At 36.2% G+C, this 23,365-nt stretch overlaps 1 protein-coding gene across 6 annotated transcripts in view; it reads right to left on the bottom strand.

The window, feature by feature from the left end:
- IDE (insulin degrading enzyme) overlaps positions 1 to 23,365 on the bottom strand; it is a 70,103-nt gene that overhangs the window by 39,917 nt on the left and 6,821 nt on the right. For 5 of the 6 annotated variants that reach the window (XM_080403588.1, XM_080403589.1, XM_080403591.1 and 2 more), the window contains exons 2-11: positions 20,479 to 20,663; positions 18,849 to 19,056; positions 17,917 to 18,086; positions 14,580 to 14,702; positions 13,264 to 13,376; positions 12,676 to 12,838; positions 11,961 to 12,053; positions 11,323 to 11,414; positions 9,653 to 9,733; positions 6,608 to 6,711 (exon numbers count right to left, since the gene is read on the bottom strand). In XM_080403588.1, coding sequence (XP_080259714.1) covers positions 6,608 to 6,711; positions 9,653 to 9,733; positions 11,323 to 11,414; positions 11,961 to 12,053; positions 12,676 to 12,838; positions 13,264 to 13,376; positions 14,580 to 14,702; positions 17,917 to 18,086; positions 18,849 to 19,056; positions 20,479 to 20,638 — 1,307 coding nt within the window. In that variant the 5' untranslated portion in view covers positions 20,639 to 20,663. Of the gene's footprint in view, positions 1 to 5,357; positions 6,558 to 6,607; positions 6,712 to 9,652; positions 9,734 to 11,322; positions 11,415 to 11,960; positions 12,054 to 12,675; positions 12,839 to 13,263; positions 13,377 to 14,579; positions 14,703 to 17,916; positions 18,087 to 18,848; positions 19,057 to 20,478; positions 20,664 to 23,365 lie in introns of those variants that run through there. The other variant, XM_080403590.1, reaches the window with a different exon arrangement.

Genomic DNA, 23,365 nt, shown 5'->3' with positions numbered 1-23,365 from the left:
GTATCAGTAAAGAGCAGATAACCAGAACACTATATAGATACTTAAAAGCACATGTCCAGTTTTTTTATAAGTATATACAATTTGCTCAAGCAATGACAAAAGAAGAAAACTGGCTACTGGATTGATAGTTTACTACATGCACATAGATACAGCTATAATTAGAAAAAAAGTAAAACACAAGGGGACCCTTTTATTAGTATCTATAATCTCAACTCATTCTTTCAAGAGAGCCCACTGAAAATGCGAATCGACAGTGGCTTTCTTAAACTGTTGGTAACAGACCATGAAATCACTTTTAGTAATATTTAACTAAGTTCCCTCCCCCCACCCCCAAGTTATCCTACCTTGCCAGCAATTTAAAATAAAAAAAATACTATAAAATTGCATTCCTTGTTATATTTTACCATACTTTTTAAGTATCTTAGTCAAGTAAAAGATAAAAAAATCCCTAATTCATTTCATTCTACTTTTAATTTCAAAAGGTAAGTGCCTAAAATGTGTCTACAAGGAATATAGTTTTGTTTCCATCACATAAAAATAGGTAGGTCTAATTAGCTCAGATGTATAAACACCTGATACCTCGAATAAAAACATTTAATACCCACTAAAATTGAAAGAACTTATACTTCTACATCTGAGAAAAATCAGCTTGCAGTATTATCAAAGAAGCACAACTAACTTCTGAGTCTACACTGAAAAACCATGTAATCTAGAGAAGCACATAAAAACAACAACACAATCTTAAATTTGGTTTGATGTTTTGGGTTTCTTTTTATAACTTACAGTTTTGAAGAAGACAAATAGTCTGAACATAAAGAGAACTAAGGTGTGAATGTATAGCTGTTACGGCAATAGCAAACACTAGCACGGTTTTAGTCCACACATAAAAAGCAATACATTTATTATTACTTGGATCACATACAATTCTAACTCAAAGTATGCATGCTGCTACATCATTATAGTGCTCCCGCAGGCCTCATTCAATCCATTTTAGAATACCAGTGCTTTGCTGAATTCTGCTGTTAGAACTCCACATAATCAGTCTCTGTTAACTCTCTAGTTCGTACATATTTAGATTTAAGCTTTAACAGGACAGCTGCAGGCACAGCTGTGGGCATCACATCTGAAGCCTCAGAGAACTAACCTACCTGTATTTACTGTCTTTAAGCCCTACTAAAATCTCTGTAACAAAAAGAACATAAAATTTCTTCAACAGTAAACTGAGGAGGCCATAAACCCAAGTATATTCTGATTTTGAAAGTCCCTTTATCTCCCAAAATTTACCTTTTTTATTCAAAAGCTTAAAATTACCATAGCATTATAATGTATTTCTTAAGCCATGTAAAGTGAAGAGACAATGGTATTTAGTCCTGAGGGAAGACTAAACACAACGTATTTCTTCTAGCATCCAAAAAGAAAGCAACAAGCTAGAAGCAAGCAGGGTGAGACCCAAGACATTTAAAGCCCGAGATTACATGGAAACCCACATACATGGAAGTTACTAAATGACCATCCCTATCTGATCGCAAACTTTCTTGATTCAGTCACCATGCCACCATCCCTCTTCCACTATGGAAACTTTTGAGGCCTTCCTGTACAGAAAAGGACACCTATTCTATCAAATTTAGTTTCCAAAACAGCCCCACCACTGTGCCTCTCCACTCTAAATGTACTACAGTTTGCTACTTGAAAAGTCACATACAGAGCATTCAGAACAGGCTGAATTGATTTAAAAAGCTGAGATGAAACTGTCGCCATTACCCGAAGGATCAGTGCTTCCCAGTTGTTTCAAATACTAAAGCTGATCACCTTCAGTTAGTGTTTGCTCTAGATGTTTTCCATCTTGAAAAAAAACCTTTTTATTTGAAATTAATCCACAATTACCAAGTGCAGAGAATATACTCATCTCCAGCAAGTCACTTTGTCCAATGTGAGAAGACTGATGTAACTCTACAAAATTACTATAAATAAAAGATACATATAAGCAATTTTTTTCTTTGGTTATTAACATGTCAGTTAAGTTACAGCTAAATTCCATCCTTTTAGATTTACTTTTTCTTCTCTCTCTCGTAAGATTCTTGCTCATTTCTTGCCTGCCCCCCCTATTTTTTTTAACCCAAGGACAAAGAGGAATGCAGATTTGAAACTGAAAGTGCAAATATGCGCTTATATTAATTAAAAGAGCATTGTGAAATGGCTCTTTATTACCTATTTGAAAAAAGCACATCACATAACATTCTAAATTCTAAAAATTGTTGCCGCTATTCTTGTACCTCTGACCACATTCTATAGACTTGAATTTTCTCCCTCTAGCTGTATTCTCTACAATTTCCTTTCTCACCAAATAACTTTTGAACAAGGTTAATTATGGCTATTTTATGCTCAAGTACTGTCAACTGGAAGGAACTGTCAAAAGGCTGGCATAGCCAGCAACAGGAGTGACACAGAAAAATGATGAGTGGTCTGTGGCATCCAGCAGCTTATGATCGGTTTAAACAGTCTATGAATGTATTTACATATATTAAGCTCCTCTAGCAATTTTTGAAAATTTAAGCAAGCAGATGCTTTGGAAGTTCTCTGGCTAATAACAAAGACCCAGTTTACATTACAGAAAGGTATCCTTCCCTAAGATAATATTGACTGTTTTCTTGCAGTGTCAAGACCCATATAGTAAGGCTATGTGAAGCGATAATAAATGCCAGATGTGATTAAGCACCTGTATCTTGCTTACTAGATCAGTGTAAAAAAATGGTTTACCTATTGCTTGTAAGCAATTCTAAAAACAGTTACAAAAGTTAAAATTCATGTGGAATTTGGTTAAGCTTTCTTCAGAGAAAAAATAATTATATATTCTGTCTTTTAATTACTAAAAATACTCTTCAGGTTAAAGGTAAGCTCTTGTATCAAATTTCCAAGAAAGTAGGCAGTAGATCAACATGCAAATACATCCAAAATATAAGTATTTAATACAAAAGGAGACAGAACCTGGAAATTTCCTCTATTGTTTGTTCAAAATATGATCTCTCAAAATATTCAAGCTTCAGTTGCAGTATCCCACACACATTACACACAGACACACACCCACACACAAAGATATAGGCCCTTCTTTAAAGGGCATTAATTACTATGGCAACTACTGTCACTGACATAGGCAGCTCCATTCTATCATTACTGGTATAACCCTAGAAACACCAGAACCACATGAATCTACAAGACAGATTTTTGTCACACAAATGAGCATAGTGAAGGCATGTGCCCAAACTTTTAAATAATTCACAGTAATTTCAGAAGACTGAAATATATAAACACTAGAAATATATGAATGCATGCCTTGCTGTCCCTCTATATCCAACACTGTCTGAAATTTCAGCGTGGAACATATTCAGAAACAGACCCCCTCAAAAATCACCATTATTTATTTTATAGTATACCTGGCTTCCAAAACACTGATAAACAAGTGTTCAAATACAGTAGGACTGATATACAGAATCACAAGCCTGTGTTTTTCATACATTTTCAATAGTATCCTTACACCACTGATTTTACAATTTATTACAATATACACAAAACATATATTAAGAGAACCAAATTACAAACATTAGCAAAAAAAAAGAAAATTCAAGCTCCAATGTGATAGTGTAACTGTTGCCCATGCACCCTTCTAGTAATTAAGATTGTACCACATTATACATACATATCAATATATGCACACACAAATTCATATTGTTCTACTGAACCTCTGCCCTGTTCAGTGCACAGAACAATTAAGATACAGCTATTCAGTATTTTATGTTTTGCTCCACACATGACCTGACTTCTCTTTCCAATATTCGCATCTTTCTCTAAATAAATAGAATTACTACAATGTCTCTTCTACAGCACTCAGTGTTACAGGAACAAATTTCATATTTTAAAATACCCCAAGAGACGTTATTTTCATAGATAAGAAGCAGAAGCACATAGAGATACACGAAGTTATACAGTACCCACTCATTTGAGAAGCTCACTTTAAGACTTCCCCCCGTCAATTCTTCACATTGTATGGTACCTCAAAGGTTAAAAGCAAAACTTCTGTTGTTTGTGGATTCAGATGCTCAGCAATCCCTCTAGTTAGGCCTTAAAATCTCAGGCATACTCAAGAACATGAAAAGGAGTAAGTAATTACAGGCCTGCTGTGAAAAGTTTGTTTTAGGAGCTTGTCTCATGCCATTTAAGAAGCTTGTGACAAAGCAAAGAAGGAATTCAACATAAACAGTCTAAACCTTGAATCTCTACTTTTCCCTTTCTGAAGATTCCTGTTACTTTCATTACACACATTCCAACTACAGTGGTAGGTCAGGCAGAGCAATAATAGCACTGGCATTTTATCATGTAATTCCAGAACATTTCTATTCTCTGAGAACAGAAACAGAAGTTGTATGGGGGAAGGAAAAAAAAAATAGCCATGCTTGGTAAATTTTGGTTTCTTTGCCCTTTTGTAGACTATACAGCACTTAGTCTGCACAAGCTTTTCTGCTTTTATGCTCAGTTCCTGCAAGTTTGGTCCCATTAATCCTGCTGCTGTCCTACTGTGGTTGTCTGACCCTGGCTGAATGCCAGGTGACCACCAAAACCACTCTATCACTCCCTTCCTCAACCAGACAGCAGGGAGAAAATATGTAACAAAAGGGTCGTGGGTCAAGATAAGGACAGGGAGATCACTCATCAATTACCACAGGCAAAACAGACTCAGCTTGGGGAATTTAGCTTCATTTATTACCATTCAAATCAGAAAAGCCACCCTCCCCCCAGCCCTCCCTTCTCCCCAGGCTTAACTAAATTCCCAATTTCTTTATGTCCTCCCCCCAGCAGCACAGGGAATGGGGAACGAGAGTTACGGTCTGTTCATCACACATTGTTTCAGCCACTCCTTCCTCCTCACGCTCTTCCCTTGCTCCGGCATGGGGTCCCTCCCGCAGGAGACAGTTAACCTCCACGGGCTGCAGGGAGACAGCCTGCTTCACCATGGTCTTCAACACAGGCTGCAGGGGAATCTCTGCTCCAGTGCCTGGAGCACCTCCTGCCCCTCCTTCTTCACTGGCCTGGGTGTCTGCAGACTTGTTGCTCTCACCTAGTCTTAATCCTCTCTCCCACTGGCATAGACATTTTGTAATTTTTTTTTCCCTTCACAACACGCTACCACAGAGGCACTACCACCACTGCTGATTAGCTGGGCCTTGGCCAGTGGTGGGTCCGTCTTGGAGCCGGCTGGCACTGGCTCCATTGGACATGGGGAAAGCTTCTGACATCTTCTCACAGAAGCCATCCCTATAGCCCCCCTCTACGAAAATCTTGCCATGCAAACAGACTGTACCTACCTCAGGCTCCTTGCCTCAGACCTCTTCTCTTTGCCTCATTTGCCCTGTTTCCACAATTCAGGACTCTCAGTTGAATATCCTTGCTAAGCCTGACAACCTTTTCTTTTAGACTTGCTCTCTTAGCTCTGCTCTGCCTACTAGTCCAAATTCCTATCCCCTTCTCATTTTTTTTGTCCAATCTGCACTTAACCACACCCCCAGCAGTTCCACTAGCCAGCCTCTCTATCCATCCCTGACTGAGATACCAGCTACCCACAGCTACCAGTATCTCCCCTTAAATTATGCCCATGATGTCCTTTGCCAGCTGTCCTGTTCCAGGCTCTTCCTCCCTTTGCTAACCATTTACCCAGCCCTTCCTCCTTCATAATTAATAATGCCTTTTTTTTCACCTGCCCTCATTTTCTTCTGTACATCTTCCAGATTCCTTCACTTGTAAATCATCATCTCAGAAAAATATTCTTTCCCTCATTCTGGTCACACTACTGTTCTTTAGGTATTCAGACACTAGGTACATTTGTTCTTTCAGCCTCCTTTTTCTACTCTGCTTGGGTGTCAACAGAAGATCCTCAAAAGCACAACAGAGAGGCATTCCCTTTTCCTTTCAACATCCAGCCTGACCAGTTACTGAGCCATGAAATTTGTACTGCAGCACACTCTGCAAGGAAAACTCATCTACACTATGGTCACATTCACATCAAAGAGATGCTCTGGAAGTCTGAGAGATTTTTAGCAGCTAAAGACAGCTATTTCTACCCACATACATAGATATTTTTCAGAGGTTCTGCTAAGCTGCATGAAGCTTTCCATAGGAAAAGTAAAATATATACAGCAGATAAAAGCCATCCTCTTAACAGATTTCCAGACCTAGCTCCAAATCATGAATATTAGAGCATTCCATATAAAGTGTCCTAAGAATTTAGACAGGCAGGATAATTTTACTAGGCTTTTTCTCAGTAACAGTTGAGCTATTCTGAATAAGTAACTTCCTAAAACTATTTCTGTCTGAGAAAGACATCCTGTATAGAGAGGACCAAAAGGATGTTTCTGTCTGAACAGGAAGAGTTGCATGCACTTAAGAGTGCTTATTTTCAATGGTGAGCAGAGACATTTAACACAGAGAACAACTAGCTCTTTTTCAGTAACATTTACTTTGGAGCTGTAAGAGTCACCTAAGAATTTGTGTTTCCATTAGTTCATCTGCTTTCTTATAATGTGTGGGTTAAAATGCAAGTCACTGCAGTTTAACTTACCGAACATTTTCTGGTCTCAGTTTATCCAGTACCATCTCTATTAAATCAGGCCTGAATTCTTCAAGCAAATATTCAGCAGCCAATACTTCTTCTATAGGATAATACTAAAAAACAAAGCCCAGAAACACGTAAATGAATTAAACAAGTAAGCATGAGAAAACTACTGTTTTGAAAAGGAAATAGAAGTGTATACTTTTGGCCACTAAATCTGTATTGCCTTGGCAATTTCAAATTTGAAGTGCATAGAAGTTTTAGAACCTCTCTCTTAAAACTAACCAGGATGAAGTAGTACTCTATGTAATCACATTTCTCCTATATTTGGTAATTTTATATACTCTGTATTACCATTCTTTTCTCTTGAAATATTTTGTCTCAATATTAAAAGTCACCCATCTTTAAATAGTTTTGAAATAACTACAGTAAAAATAACATGGTAAATGCTGACCCCTGGAGGATATGTTTAAAGATAAAAGAACTCTTAAGTACTCACTAGAGTGCATTTGGGAACAACAAAACATAAACAAAACTATCCCAAAACAGTAACAACAAAACACCAACCACCAACCAAAAAAACCCCCACCACTAAGTTTTTTAGGATCCTAAGATTCCTATTTTTTTAAGAATCCTATTTTTATTTACAGTAATTTAAAGGAAAGTATATGTCAATTTTCTAAAAGTGTAATACAAATTTACAGAGTTTTAATGCTAACGTTTTTTAATTAGGATCAAACTGAAAATCTCTTAAGGTACGTCACAATTTAAGAAGGAAAAAACAGTGAAAATTCCTTTGAAAATTATTAGTGTGGTTGACAGGAAAACTTTATTGATAAACATCTGTTTACCAAGGGGAAAACTACCAGGTGACCTAAGCACTGAGCACTTGCAGTTTGCCATATTGGTATACATTCTTTGACCAGAACTATTATAAAATGGCTTTCTGAATTACATACATTATACAAAAGACTACAGTGGAGTAGTTACAGAGTAACTCACACAAAGATTTCGGAAAAGAGAAAGGTCCTGGGGGGTGGAGACCAAGGGCAATAAACCAAACCTGTGTTAGAAAAAGTTCAAATGTGAATGCTAAAAATCCAGAATTTGAAAGAACTTGTCAAAAGATTCCTTGTACACTGCAGAATACTCGTTTAACTACATTCTTCATAAATGGCTAAGCAGACTAAGCAACCTAAAGGGGAAATATTAAGTAATCTATGCACTTCTATCTGAAATCACCAATGCAATATAGATTTTGTGACCAAAAGTCTACACGCTATTTCCTTTACAAACACAGGCCACAGTCTGCCCACCAGCTGGAACTGAACATTAAATTTACTTGGTTACTTTGTTATTTTTGTATTGCTTGAGAGGTGGGTTGGACAAGATGACCTTCAGAGGTCCAGTCCAACCCCAAACACACTTCTGTGATTCTGTGACTACTTTCCAGCAAAGTCAGAGCATAATGTAACTAAAATAAAGCAGACTAAAACAACGTAGATACAACAATCAGATTAAAATGAAGTTTTACAAATAAGAAAATTAAGAGACAAAACAAAACAAAAGAGAAGGGGCACTGTAAACCAGGGAACAACTACCTGGAAAACATCAAGCCTAAACATGACAAATATGAAATATAATTTCACAGCAAGACCTTAGAGGTGACTTCTTAGACCAGCACAAATGTGCTTTAAAGATGAACTTCTGTTTTGTTGAGTAAATGGGTTTCTTAAACCCTTTTGGTAAATACGTAACAACTCATGACATTACATTTACTCACGCTAACTTATACACAGGTTCTTCTCCAAGTTATGAAAAAGTTAGTATTCGTAAGCACATGAAATCACCGAACAACATTCTAGCTTGGTTAATTCAAAGCACAAGCTTAGTATGACTCAGAGGCAATAAAAAGAACTAGAAAAAGTATTTTTCTAGTATTTTGTCATCAACTAGCAGCAGAATCAGAATTACCACGCATACTGCAAAGCACGGCAAAAGAAATGCAGTGGGGAAAAAAAAAAGGGTTGTGAATCAATACCCTGCTCTTTGGAACACTACTTGCAACTTCCTCATCTAATTTTTGGAGACAGCAATTGTAATTGGGAATGATCCAACAAATACAGATCACTGAAAGACTGTTTCAGAAGTCAGAAGTCCATTTGGTAAATAGATTTTATGCATTTGACACAACAGAAGCAATAGATAGCATCCCTAATAGGAGCACCTTCCATTTAAATGGTTTCAGTTAAGTCTAATGCTTTTTAGTAATCAGTAAGACAATTCTAAAACTAAAGATTCATTATTTTGAACTTTACAAATTTAAGGTGTAGGAGCATTCACAGGAACTCCTGCAAAGAAATGAACGATGCCTCTGAGTAGATGTAGACATTAGCTGTGCAATGGAGAATGGCTGCAATGTATAAAAAAGTTGTGTGAATTTCACTGGACAAAAAAAACCTGCCTGAATCTTCCTTTAATGCAAAATGAGGGAACTGAATTTTGCAAGAAGTATATAGACTAAGTATAAGCTGCATGATGATGCTTTCCATGCCAATACGTAATCACATTAGTAGAGTCAAACATTTCTAATTTGCCATCTTAATGCAGACATTTTTGCTTATTGCAGTATTTCCACATTGTTAACTATAGAAACACTTAGAAACATAGTGCTTGTGTTTACAATAAAATATTATTTTTCTAGTATCCCCCTAGAGAACATTTAGCTATCAGGTAGACACAGAATGACAAGGTACATATGTCTTAGGAAACACTGAAGCAGATCAAATAGCAACTCCAGTTAGTGTAAAACCAGTTCTACCAAGTATAGAAGTGTAAAACGGTAGAGTGAATTAAGTGTGATATTGACCGCCAAAACTAAGATCTGTGCAGCATGGTATTAGCTTCTTAAGCTCAAGAAGTGCAAAAGACCCTTGCAAATACCTGTATTTATTAAGAGAATAATCAAACATACTGTTAAATGATTACTATAATGTAAAAAAAAAACAAGAAAAAAAAAACCACACACACAACCAACTAAACAAAAACACTTACATGCAACATTCCTCCAAGCTTTGATGTATAACCTCGTGGTCGTTCTTTGTCTTTAAATCTGAATGCCACAGCATTTAGATCCTAGGAAACAATGTAGGAAGAGTTGAAAAGCATGTAATAGAGACTATTTTAAGAATAATTATTGGCTACTCAATTCCTTTTTATAACATAAAGAAGGAGTTTTGTTGTATCCATTTTATATTAGTTAGACAGATACCTAACAGAAGTTTTCAGTAATCATCAAGTTATACAAACTCACAAGCAATTTCAGATAGTCTTCCAATGTGAAGTGTTACACAAGTCTTCTAAGCCCTGCTTGTAGTAAACCTGTCCCATAGCTCATGTATTTTGATTTCCTGATAATGTGAAAACACACCAACTTTGATACAAGCAATGTATAGTGTTCCAGTGCAGTGTTAATTGTACATCACTGAACCAAAGCCTTTCCTTCTTCCTTTTTTGTTCCTTTTGTTCAGCCAGCTAAAAGGTAACTTTAGAGACAGAAAAAGTGTGTGTGTTTATGCTGTCTTAGCCACAGAAATAGAACACACCATTCTTGGAATACAATGGCAAGGGTGAATTAAAGAGGTCTAAGACTACAAAGACAATGAAAATAACAGCTCATCCTTTTGTTAAGCCATGCAGTCTAGTTAATTCAACAATTCAGCTTAAAATAAACTCAAAAGAAGATTCTTTTGAAACTAGTTCACCAGCTCTTCCAACTCACCTCACAGCCTCAGGAGTGCTGGGGCTGATACAAGAGAAGCAAGGAAAAGACACAGGGACAAGATGGGAGGATGGAACTACCTCTTTCGAATCTTAAATTTGCTTACAAGGACAACGAAACAATCATGATTCCATCATGACTTTTAGCAGAGGGTAAAGAGAGATTTCCTTTGCAGTTGTCAAAATGCATCTGCGGAATTTCTGCTCTTAGAGAATCAACAGTTTTCACCAAACAAAGCTAAGATGGAACATGAAATCTTTACCCAAGTATTTGCAGCGAACCAATGAGCCTACATATATATATATATAATAAAACTGGTTTTATTTCACACTGTCATTGAGAATTATTTAATTCTAACAGGATACTTTACATTTTTGCTATGCACACAGAATCATACACACTTGATAAGAAGTGTGAATGGTTCAGCAAAGACTGAAGTGTACAGCAAAAGTACTCCATGGAATTGTGGTTCACCTCTCAGAAACGTGAAAGAACAATCAGCAGATTAAATGTCCTACTGCCTTTACAATCTCAACTATATAATTTGACACATGAAAGAAGAGGGGTAGAGTAACAGCCATTTCAATTTCCAATTCTATGTTGCCCCTCACAGTAAATGCTTCCCCACCTCCACCTTCAGTGAAGACTAAGGAAGGTTACGCAAAACCCTTGCAGACAGAGTAAGGTACTTCTTCCTCCACCTCCATTATACCATCATAAAATGTCAACTCACAGCTCTGTAAGAGCACTTCACATCTACATCAAGACAATATATCCTGAATGTACTTGTCATTTGTGTCATGTTGTACTTTAAAATTAATAAACTTCACTACTATGTGATTATTAAAGGCTATTTCCACAGCCAAAGAATCTGTTTCTACTTATAATCCAAAAATTTGCAAAAAATACTACCACTACATATTACAAGCACCAACTGTTGTACCTTGCACTCTTGGAAAACCCATTCCTGAGGTCCTTCTGTACGTAGTTTTTGAATGTATTGAAACATGTGCAAAATAATATCTTCAACATGCACTGGAAAGAAAAAATACTTGCTTAATAATTCACTCAGTTCTGCACAAAGAAAAAATTCTGATGAACACAAATATTAAGGTTTTATTTTTAGTTACAGCCTGATACACCAAGATGTTTAAGTACATATGCAATCCCACTGGCAAAGTTAAACATATTTTTCTCAGTCATGAATTTAAGAGAAGTGTTCAAGTCCCCAGCTAATTCTGAGAACAGCACTGAACACGTCTTGTGTTAAGATATTGATTTATAATATAATTTAACTCAGGTCTAAATAGTATGAATAAATAGCACATAAAGGTATTAACAGCTTTCTTTTGAAGAACTTTAAAACATTCAATGAAATGCTTTAGTATAACCTCAAATAAGTTGGTTTCTTATGTTAGATGAAATGTGTTGGCATACTGAGAGGATCTAAACACAGAAGAATAACCAGTTAATTAAAATACATTGGCTTTCAAGCTAAAAACACAACTAGTCTCTGTGGATACAAACACAAACCCATCATATCAGGAATAACATGGAACGCAGACATAGCGCTTCACTTACAAAGTCCTTCCTCTGTCAAGTCCACATTAATGATGAAAAACATGAAACCTCTAGCACCTTCCTTCTGTCCTCCAACAAGAGTATTTACCCACCCTATGAAATCAAAAAGCAAATATATTACGTAAACAAATCTGTAACAATTTATAATACTTTTTGTATGCTTCAGCAACATTAAATTTTTATTATTTTTTTTTTAACATTTTGAGTACTTAACATGTTCCCCTCCTCAATGCCTATAGCAACAGCACAAATTAAACATAACACAAGTCAGACTTAACTGGTTTTGTGCTCAAAGTGATATGACAAACTCAAGACTATTTGATTACTGGGCAATTTATTTCTGCTTGGAAGACAGTAATATAAAGCAAAATAGTGAAAGATACACTCTTGCAGTCTTCCAGACACTAAGGCACCTGACAGCAGTCTCTGAGCCCATGGCAGAATAGAAATAAGTTAATTATGGCAAAGTTCGTGTACTTCTCTAAACACGAGTAGATAAAGGGGAGCGCAGGAAATAACAGTCATGCTGACTGCTGAAGCTGTTGTTTATTACTTTTACCCACCACAGACACAATTTTTTGTGCAAAATGACTTACAACTCAAGTTACTCAAACAGTTAGGGGCAGAAAGAGGTCAATTTTAAGTGAAATGTAGCTAAGCTTTAAAAAGTTGTGTAATAAACGACTTTTTAATTCTTTACCTTCAAAGGACTTACCTTTGGCTTTAAGCTCTGATAAAAGACTCCCTGGGCCTTCATGCCCAATCAGATGACCAAGATAATGGCCAGGGTTTGACTTATAGTACTTCTGAAGGTCTGGTATAGGAAATGTGACATAAAGATTTCTAATGTCCTTAATGGGTACCACTTTGTAAAGTTGCTGAGGAGGAAAATAAACAAGGAGATCCATAAACAAAAGATAACTCATTATTTTATTCATCTCAGGAGCACATACTATGTTCCCTTCACACACACACATTTGATTACAAACATATCAACAAAATCTTGAAAGTAAAAGGTATGTACTTAGGGCATTGTATGTACTTTAGCCATTCATGACGCAAACAAAAAGAGGATTAATTATCTCTCAGTTGCTTACAGCTGCAACCAAAGGTACAGCCTTTACTATGAACTATATAAAACTATACTATACTCAGCACGGAAAGGTGAGTAGAAAATTAAGAAAGAAATATGGAACTTAACAGGGACACCGATACAAAAGTAGTGAAGTGCACAATGTATTACTGAAACATAAAAAATACCATTTAAGAGAGACACTCTGATGGAAGATGTATCTCTACATACCCGGAGGTGTTCTTCCTGGAAGGGATGCTCAGGAAACTCTGGTATAGGGACATTTTTATTCTCTACTTCTGAAAATAACTTTACCACTAAGCAAGTCAGTTCATCCAAGGATTCTAGAATACAAAAACATTAGAAGAAGCATGATCATTTTCTGAAGATTCTGGTGAATTTGGATTTGGTGTATTCTGTGTAATTTGAATTACACAGAAAAGTAGTGTTAATGGTATGATGATTATTAATTTCAGAAAGGAAAACTTTATTATTACTTAAGTTTTGAACTATAATGTGCTATAAGCACTATGCTTAATCATGGTTGAAGCGTTCCTTTAATAAAATAAATCTTGTAACCGGGAAAAACATCTTCAAATTTTACTCGTTAATCTAAGCTGGACCTAAAGAAAAGAAACATTAGATATTGAACATTTACAAAAATAAACATTCCATAGAAAGCTTAAGGGATATGGAATTACACCTGCAAATTTTCCAGAGTGAAAGCAACTTTGCCAAAACCTGGATTTTCCTCAGCCTCAGCTCACCTCCAGTACTTCATGTACTATGTGAGCCAGGGTGATCTATCCTCAGTGCCCCAAAATTTCACGCACATCTGTAACCTGTTTAAGTACTTCCACTTTTACAATCATTCCAGTTCATGACTCCAGTACTCTCCAAAAACGAGCGGAAGACCATTTGTGAAAAGAATTTAATGTTGTGCATGAATTCACCTAAACTGACCTAATGCCATTTCTGTTGAAATACAGCCTTCAAATTAGCTACCTGCTTAAAGAAAGGCATTCTGAAACACTTCTGAAAGCGAGAATAAGTTAAGAAAGGTTCATCACGTTTTTTAGCACACACCTTTTAAGGGTGGGCATTGAAGAAAAAACTGGGCATTTCTTGGATGTCACAAAGTACAATCTTAATCCTGGAAAGATTTCAAAGAGTGGTCACCTTGTTAGTCAGAACAATCCCAGTTAAATGTAAAAAGCAGAATCTTTCCTGGCCAACATATGCATGCTCCTACACTACACTGAGAGAACTGTGCAGGAAAAACAACCAATGCAAACCAAGATGGGGCACTGTATAATAACATTTTGTGAACTACATGTATTTCTATTAAAGAGCCCTATTTTTTATCCACATCAGCAAAATACACATTTATCTGCTTTGGAGACTTCACTAAACATGAAATTGTTTGGTCACTCTGTACAAGTTTTACTCTTCTCCCTTCCGTAGACTTTCAGACACTTGCATACACTTCATTTTCTTCAAACATAAATACATGTAAAGTCTTACTCAACCAACAGAACAAAACTCACCTCTTCCTAAGACACAAATAGCCATTAAATTTGATGAATAGTAAGTAGAATGGAACTTCAATAGCTCTTGTCTTACATCTATTCCTTCTTTGGTTGGCCTAGTTTCCAGGGTGAATTTGTTCCCTGTAACATAAGTTAAAAATACTTGTTTATGAATTTACAAATTAAAAAGAAAAATATTAATAAATCTGCTTTTCTCCAGATGGATAGTAATTTTTAAAATAATTACTATGCACAGTAAGTAAACTGAATCAATACTGTCTCAACTTATCTGAGACAACAAATACTTCCACCCTCAATCTGCACATTCCTGAAGAACCAAGGATGTTTTACTTTTCCAAATTATTTTTTTAAATTTGAATGGGTTATTTCAAAGCAATGCAAGTAGGCCCAGGCTCTAATTCAGAAGAAGAAAAGTTTTTTTCTTTGGCACATTTGGAGTAGGTTTTACTCCCATATAAACTCCTATGACTCTTGTCACAGGAATCACCATGTGCAATTATTTGTGGCCACAAATTATAGCCTAGTATATGAAATGAAATAAACAATTACTAATTTACAAACACAATTTGTAAACTGCAACTGTTCAGCTTCTGCTTCACAAACAGCCGAGCAGCAGACAAGTTCCTATAGAGGAAGACAAGTACAACTCTCCCTGAATAAGCACATAAGCAGAAAATACCAAACTTTATCTGTTAAGTTATCCTCCTATTAATTAGTGCAATCTTTGCATCAAGCTGTCAATCATTTACTCTACAGACATACTCCACATTTATAGTCAAAGCAGAACTCATGTTTAGTGAAGGTAAGAACATGAAACAACGGAAAAATTAGTCTACAAAGAGCACACTGGATTTCAATCAACTCCACTTCCCATTACTACACAGACACACAAAATAGTCAACAGAATCTACCAACCAGAATGGCAAACTAATACTCCATCTGTTAACTCTAAGATCAGTAACTCCCTTAAGTGACAACTAGACCAGGTACAGACGAAAGCAAGGCGTGAGGAGGAAGAATAAGGCAAGGAAAACATAACAGAAATATTAACTTGTGTGCTTACAGGAAAAACAGCAAGAAAAAGAGAAGAGACTGGGAGAGCATGCCTGCTATGCATATATGTCCAGTGCACAAACCCTACAATCACAGATATAAGTTAATACAAATCAATGAAGCAAAATTAGCTACATAAATAATATAACACAAGTATATTGTCTAGATGTTCAGTGGTTAGACACAAATCCAATTACAACTGCAACAATTAACAAATCATCATAGAGAGGCCACCTGAAGAAATATACTGCTTTAACTTTCAAAATGTGCATGTTAGTAAAAGCAAGGATTCTTAATGACACCTAAAAAGAATAATTAGGGTATTATGTTTAAAATATTTTGTGTATATTCCTCACCATCCATAGACCAATGAAATGCAGAAGTTTTAGATACCCTACAGTGTTTACTCCCACAGAATCAACACATAGGTTAACATAAAATAAAGACAATGCTTTAGCTCAGTAACTATGCTGTTACAGTATTGGCATTCATTAAGGGGCAACAGTCAGGAGACACCTTGCAGATGTACGAAAATGGACACTAGAAAGTCCAGCAAAAATGTCTGGGAAAGGACTTGACACTGTTGAGGGTACTAATGGAGAAGAACTGCAATTATAGGCATTAGTTCAGGTAGACGGGTGAAAGATATCTGCGACAAAATACACATCCTAACAAGAAAACTGCAAGATTAAGGTGCATTTGTCTCTGGACAGACAAGTAACGGAAAGTTTGCTGGCAGAACAGGCTGCACGGCCATAAGTGGACCTGAAGCATCAAATGGATTCCTGTATTCTGCTAGACTAACATCATCTCAGCTGGTCAAAAGGAAACAATAAGAAGGATGCCAACTGCAACTGTCACAAAAACCACATCACAGTTGTCATCTCTTTGGGTAAATTTAAACCATCAAAGTTGGGCTCTAATTCTGCAAAGTCAGATCTACAGGAAGGCTATGTGCTATAATTTAATTTCAGAATCAGAGCCTAATCTAAGAGGTGAGTATGACTACTGCTACTGAATTTGAGCACATTTCAGGTATTCTCTCCATGAAACCATTTCACTTGAGTCAGGTATAAAACCTTCTTAAATTGTAGAAAACTATTACTGCAACTTCCACTTAAGTTTTCTGAGTGCTATGTAAAAATTAAGTAAGCTCTTCAGTAGCAGAGATTACAGAATGTACTTTGGATGCTTGCCTGCCTGTAAATATGTAGTATTTATTTTCATATTTATCTGTCTGAGGAATGCAGTTACTGCTTCTCTGTTTCAGGCAGCCTCTCTTTATTGATGAACAGAGCAACACATACTCTTGTAGCAGTTGGCTACCAGCCCCTCAACAACACCCTCCATCAACAAGTGCAAAAATATTCTCTTTTTTGAGACACAGGAAGAAACACATCCCCAAAGCCCATTATCTGCCCTCCCATCATCCTACTGTACCCAATATTTGCATCAACTATTCATCCAGCAAACTAACCCAGCCACAAAACACCTTCATGCTCAAGGATTAAACAGTGCAGTTCATGAATTAATAGCCCTGTTACTTTGATAGTTTCAAAATAAATTCATGTATAAAGTAACTTCTATGAAAAAAAGCACATTTAAACTTCTGCCAAAACATCAAACATGTGGTTTTGACCGTAACTATGGTATCTTTAATGCTTTTTAAATTGAGGTTTTGGGGTGTTTGTTTTAAACTATTACCAAGCATCGTGTGAGTAATAAAGCCTGTAAAAATACCTACAGACATAAGATTGGGATTTGTCCAAGACCACTTTATCTGTCCATCTACTACCATTGTAGTCTACGCTTAAGACTTTGGTTTTATATTCTTAGTCAGTAGTTTTCACATTATTTTGCTGTTCTTTCTGATTCAACCTAGTCCCTGTCATCTAGCTCTAATGCAATACTAGTTAGCAGAAGGAGCATGTGGCTAACAATTTAAACACAGTTCATTCACTCTGCTATGCACAAAGACTTAACAGTACCAAATTATAACAAATCCAGTAATTAGAAAACAGTATTCACTGCAGTAATTATCAGAATCATAAAGGATGCTTCATCACTGTACTGCAGGTCTTGGATCACTCTGTTTCCTATGTTTTTGTCTCACTCTGTTTGTTCTTACCATGTGGAGAATGTGATAAAGCACCATAATAGACATATATGGAGATGAAAAAAAGGGAGTTTTTTCAGTCTGTCTTTAACAATTTTATATAAACAATAATACTATGTATGTTACACAGAACTCCAATGGATAGATAATTATATTCTAACAAACCTGTTCCAAATTTACTGAAGGGATGGTTGGGGTTTCCAGTAGCCTTCTCCAATTGAAACAACCTCCAGGCATCATTCATCAGATTCTTCTCATGCTCAGAATCAACAGCATTCACTTCCCTGTCTTTGCAGCTTTCATCAAACAAAGGGCACAGGAAAAACTGGGCAAATCTAAACAGAAAAAATTTAAATCAAGTCAAGAATACTTGTATGTATATGTATGTATATGTATATAAATGGTAACAGAGAAGTAAGAAGCTTGGTACCTCCTGAGAACAGCTGAATATATAATATTTTTTACACAGAACTTAAAAATTCTGTAAAAGTTTTGACACTGATTCACTATCTTTTACTTCTCAATTTCTTTATCCATAAATGCAGACAACAACATATTCATCATATGAGGTACTACAAGGATCAAGGACCTTGGATCATAATTCATAACACTGATAATTTCTACTGGTTTCAAGTTTAGCTGCAAGAGGTTCTTAATCTTGGAAATCAGTCTTGTCAGACATTCAGGGAAAATACAAAGGGCAAACACACCCACTGACGACACACTTTTTAATTGCTGGCCCCTCCCACAAAAGTCAGTAATATATTAGTAAAAGGAACTCATGGAAATCTCTAATATCTTTCTAGACTTACCCCTTTTTTGCTATCAATGAAACAAGGATCCTATGGGAAGCATCGTATTTGATTATACAGAGTATTTGCACAACACAAGTTCATGATCATATTCTGTGCCCTGTGCCCCACATTTCCAAAAATACTCAATGTAAACACAACCTTTGAACTTCAAAAATTCTGCCTCAGTGGAGGACTCTGCTAGCTGAAAAAAACTGATAAAACTACCAAGAAACTTTTACACAATTTCAAACAGCACCTATATAAAAAAAAATTAAATATAAACCACCACCACCCCATGCTTACCTGTCCAGTGCACCTTCTAGATGTTCATGTGACACATCGAAGTAATAGTTGGTATGTTCTCCACTTGTGAAGGCATTTGAGCTCCCAGCATGCTCACTAAGAAATTGACTATACTCATTCTCTTTTGGGTATTTCTTGGTGCCCAAGAACAGCATATGCTCACAAAAATGACTAAGCCCAGCAATGTTGGGGGGATCAGACAAAGATCCTGCAGGAGGAAAAATTTCATGTAACCATTCTTAAAAAGTAATACTAAAATGTTAAGTCTTTTAAAGTGCTTTATATTACAGTATGTTGCCTCAGGCAATTACATCAATTCTGTCGATGTAAAATGACACTTGTGCAGTTACAGTCAACTAAACCTAATCTTAAAAAAAATAAAAGAATTAGAATTAGTAACTGAACCAATTAGTGTCTCAAATTGCCTCTCCAGATCAGCCTGCATTGCCTTAGATAGATATTTTTTCAATTGAAGCCCGTGACTCATAATCTGTAAAGACCTGGCAGATCACAACGTTCTGACTTGTATACCTTGACTTTATTAACTGCACTGTGTTAAAAGGCAGCAATTGCCAACCACAATTAAGGATGTATTTATCCTGTGGTTTACAGGACAAGTGATAACCTCTAATTACCTGAACACAGGCAGCTATTGGTGACCAGTTAGTAGGTGTGAAGGCAGACAGATTAAAAGACAATAATGATGTGCAAAAAGGGAAGCCAGAAATGCAGAAGTCTGAGTCTTGACAGTCCTGCTTCGGAGTGTGCAACCATGTGCAATGGGAGAGTAGAGATTAAGTCAATGGATACATCTGCTCCCGTACATGTGCAGGAACTGGATACTGCAGTTGGCTATTACTGTCAAAGTACCTAATACAACCACATTTGAGATCCTCTGAACTAGATGATTTGTGACAGCCATCTCCATAATCAAAAAAGCCAGAAATTTAAGTTACTCTACTACTTCTGCCCTAACACCAACAGCAGCAAGAGCTGGATGCTTAGGTAATGAGTAAGGATGCTTAGGTAATGTGTGTGTGCATCATACTTTTGAAGCAACCAAGAAACTACACAAGCTTGAGAAATACCTCAGATACAAGAAAAGACTTCTATTATTCCAAAGAGTCAAAGTAACTGCCTGCCTGCCCCTTCCATTTCCAGTATTTCTGTTTGCACATTTAAGCATTATTAGAGTTAAGAGAGTGCCTCTCCAACTCCTCCAGCACTACAGCATTTTCTCACCTCTACACATCAACAACTTAACATGGGGATCACAAATGAAAAAAAAAAAAAAAGTTTGACATGACAGATGGAGCTGTCTGAAATAATTGCACTCACACCCGCCCCTTTCGTGCTTACAAAAGATCTTTCATAACATGAAACTTAATGGTTAAAAGAAGACTTTCTACTGACTGAGCTACACTTGAGTAAACACAGAGTACAATAAGAGCATTTAATTAGCTCTATTAATTTTCAGTTTGATGTGTCAAAGAATTTAATAAACTCTAAATTACAACAAAAGGCCAGGCTGACAACTGGATACCACTCCTGTCAGTTTAGCTGCAATTAAGATACCAAAACTTAAAGCATTTTTATTAATGACATAATGAACACAACATGCATTAAATACCTATGTGCACATCTAGTGCTGCTGAAGACTTATCTGTGGTGGGGTCACTAATGAGAAGAGCTTTAATGCCATTTGCCAATTCCAGTCCACGATACTCTCGTTTATCCTCAGGCGATTTGATAATTTCATTTGTTATTCTCTTAATAGCTGGATTATTCATTTTGTTGTTTGTCTCTTTCTGAAACCTTGATGAAAACAGAAGAAATGTCACTTACTATTTTTACTTAAACCCTGCTAATATTTTAATATTATGTTAGAAAATACTGAGCAAAACTGATAGCAAGAAATTCAGTTCTGCGCAAAACTCATAGAAATGGCCTAAAAGCATAGTTCAGATCCTGAAAGAAATTGCTGTTAAAACAAGCACAACAACAAAAAACAAAGACTAAGCAACATTATGGAATTATAGATCACGTAACTGAATGTTTTAAGTTTCATACTGACGGTAATTAAAAAGTAACTCTACTAATGAAACACCATCCCCTTATACAATTATGAGAAAAATTAAATTAAATGATGCACATACTGCTACCTCAAGTATACTTTCAGGCATCATGGAAGTACTGCATGTGTCTGAACTGGTGGTTATATTATGAACGTTGTAACTCTGTGACTGTCATAAACAAAATTTTACTAATAAACCACTAGATTTGTATACTCAAGCAAGAAAGGGTGACACCATTTACAATATTACCCTAAAAACACACTGCAGAATTGCCATGACAAACAGGAACAGACTGTCTCACATATTTAAACTTCTATTAGTTTAACAGACATGCTGTGATACATGTTTCTTTAATGGCACGATTTTGATATGCTAAGAAACTAAGTATGATTCTGAAATTACAAACTCTGGTTACTCAGGTTTTTTAAATCCAAAGTGAAAAGGTGAGACATTCAGACTTGGATATTTGGGAAGGCAGAGTGGAACCACTCGACTGCATGTTAAAAAACAAACAAAAAACACCAACACAAAAAACCCACCCAACCAACCAACCACCACCACACACACAAAAAAAAAAAAAAAGGCAAATCCCAGAAACAGGAGGTCAGAGCGCTATGTTCTGAGCCAATCACGTGGTGTATTCCTGCATGGAACAGCCACTGAATTCCAACCCTGTTTCACAGGAAGGGTTCTAGAATGGGGCCTGTTAGAAATACACAGTACCAACGAAACTCAGCCTTCCTGTGGTGAAACGTTGCTTGACATACTGCCAAGTAACTTACTGCACGAGCCTCGTTAGTCGTTACTGAAATTAAGATACTGTATAAAATTTATGAAGTGAGAATAGGTACTACTTTTCACAGATAAAAATCATTAACTAAACTGTTCTTAACTGAATTTCACTTGCATGCAATTCTATTGGATTGACAAATATAAGCATGTAGGAAAGCAAAGAGGTCTCTGACACTCCTGATTTCACCGCTGCTAAGGAATATCTGTCACTTTCAGCTAAAATATTCTATCTCATTAAGATACTAGTTGCTTATCATAAGATGCATATACCCTATAAACTTCTCAAGTTGTTTTTTTTAAATGTTATACAATTTCCTTGTCATCTGATATCTCCTTGTTATTCCTACACCACATCATTAAGTCACAGAACTTTACTGTTGTTAGATGACTCATCTTTCCAATGTGATTCATCAAATTACGCAGCTTCTGTGAAATCTTATGAGATTTCAATTGATGTCTTGTGAAGTCGTACACCTCCACCTCATTTTATTATCATTCCCTACTTCTGCCTCCTCCATAGGCTACCTCCAGCTTGGTAGTCAAATTTCAGTACAGGAGAAACCTACAATTTTCAAAAGGTCAAAATCAGTCATTAAGCCTTCAAACCAAGGACTTAAACTTGTATCTCCATCTTCACTGTTACTTCAATGGGCACTGCAAATACAACATTCCCATCAACTTCAAATGGGCTTGCATGATTAACCCACAATTATTTCCCTACAAACTAAATTGTAGTACCAGACAACTCCTATAAAATCAAGAGTAGATCAACTATTCAATACTTCTGGGAGGCAGCATGTCAAGGAACAAGACCAATACCTTCCTGCTTAAGTGGTGCTATATTACAACAATAGCTAGAAAAGAAAATTTCACTTAAGCTAGACTATTGATAGAATGACTTTTTCTTAAGAAGTAAACTGCAAGACATAATATTAAACATTCCCTTGTGTGACTGCTTTTCTGCGCAACTTTTAAGTTCTCAAAGTGCAAGTGCTTTATAATAATACCATGTTCCATTCTTTCATCCAAGATTCCTAAAACACTACAAACCACTTTTTACCAATGAATTGCTTTTGACCATAGGAAAAAAAGTAAAAGAAACATAAAGAATTCTATAGTTCCTGTAGTTTTTTTGAGAAGCAGCTTAATTCCTAAAGTCATGTTCAGATGCTGCCCTGAAGTACATGTGCTGTATCTACTTGCTATGCTGTCATTACAGTGAGCACTGAATACCGATGGCGAGTAGCAAAGAAATTCATCCACAAACTAGATGTTGTGTTTATTGCAGAGCTAATAGCCTAACAAAAATATTAAAAGAAAATTGTCATACTACTTTCACAAAACAGAAGCAACAGAGAAAGACCCAATAAAGCAAAGACAGCAGGAACAAATACAATATATTACTGTGGCACCTGGAATTCTTCCACTGGCTCAAAAATTACAGGTGGCAAGAATACAGAGCTGAACTGAGAGCAGCGTCCCTATTCAATGACCAGGAAATATTAAACATTCTTCCTCCTCACCGAAATTACTTCACTTGTACAAGAAAAGTATCAGCTAAACCAGATGCTGAATTTTAAAACTATAGCACTTTGAACTAGAATTATATTATATTCTTTGAGGCCCCGTTTTTGTAAAGATTTCCAGGCA

Source organism: Falco punctatus (genome assembly GCF_963210335.1).
Source record: "Falco punctatus genome assembly, chromosome: 9".
Classification (NCBI taxonomy): domain Eukaryota; kingdom Metazoa; phylum Chordata; class Aves; order Falconiformes; family Falconidae; genus Falco; species Falco punctatus.
The sequence above is the reverse complement of the archived record's forward strand: the minus strand, read 5'-3'. Positions and strand labels throughout refer to the sequence as shown.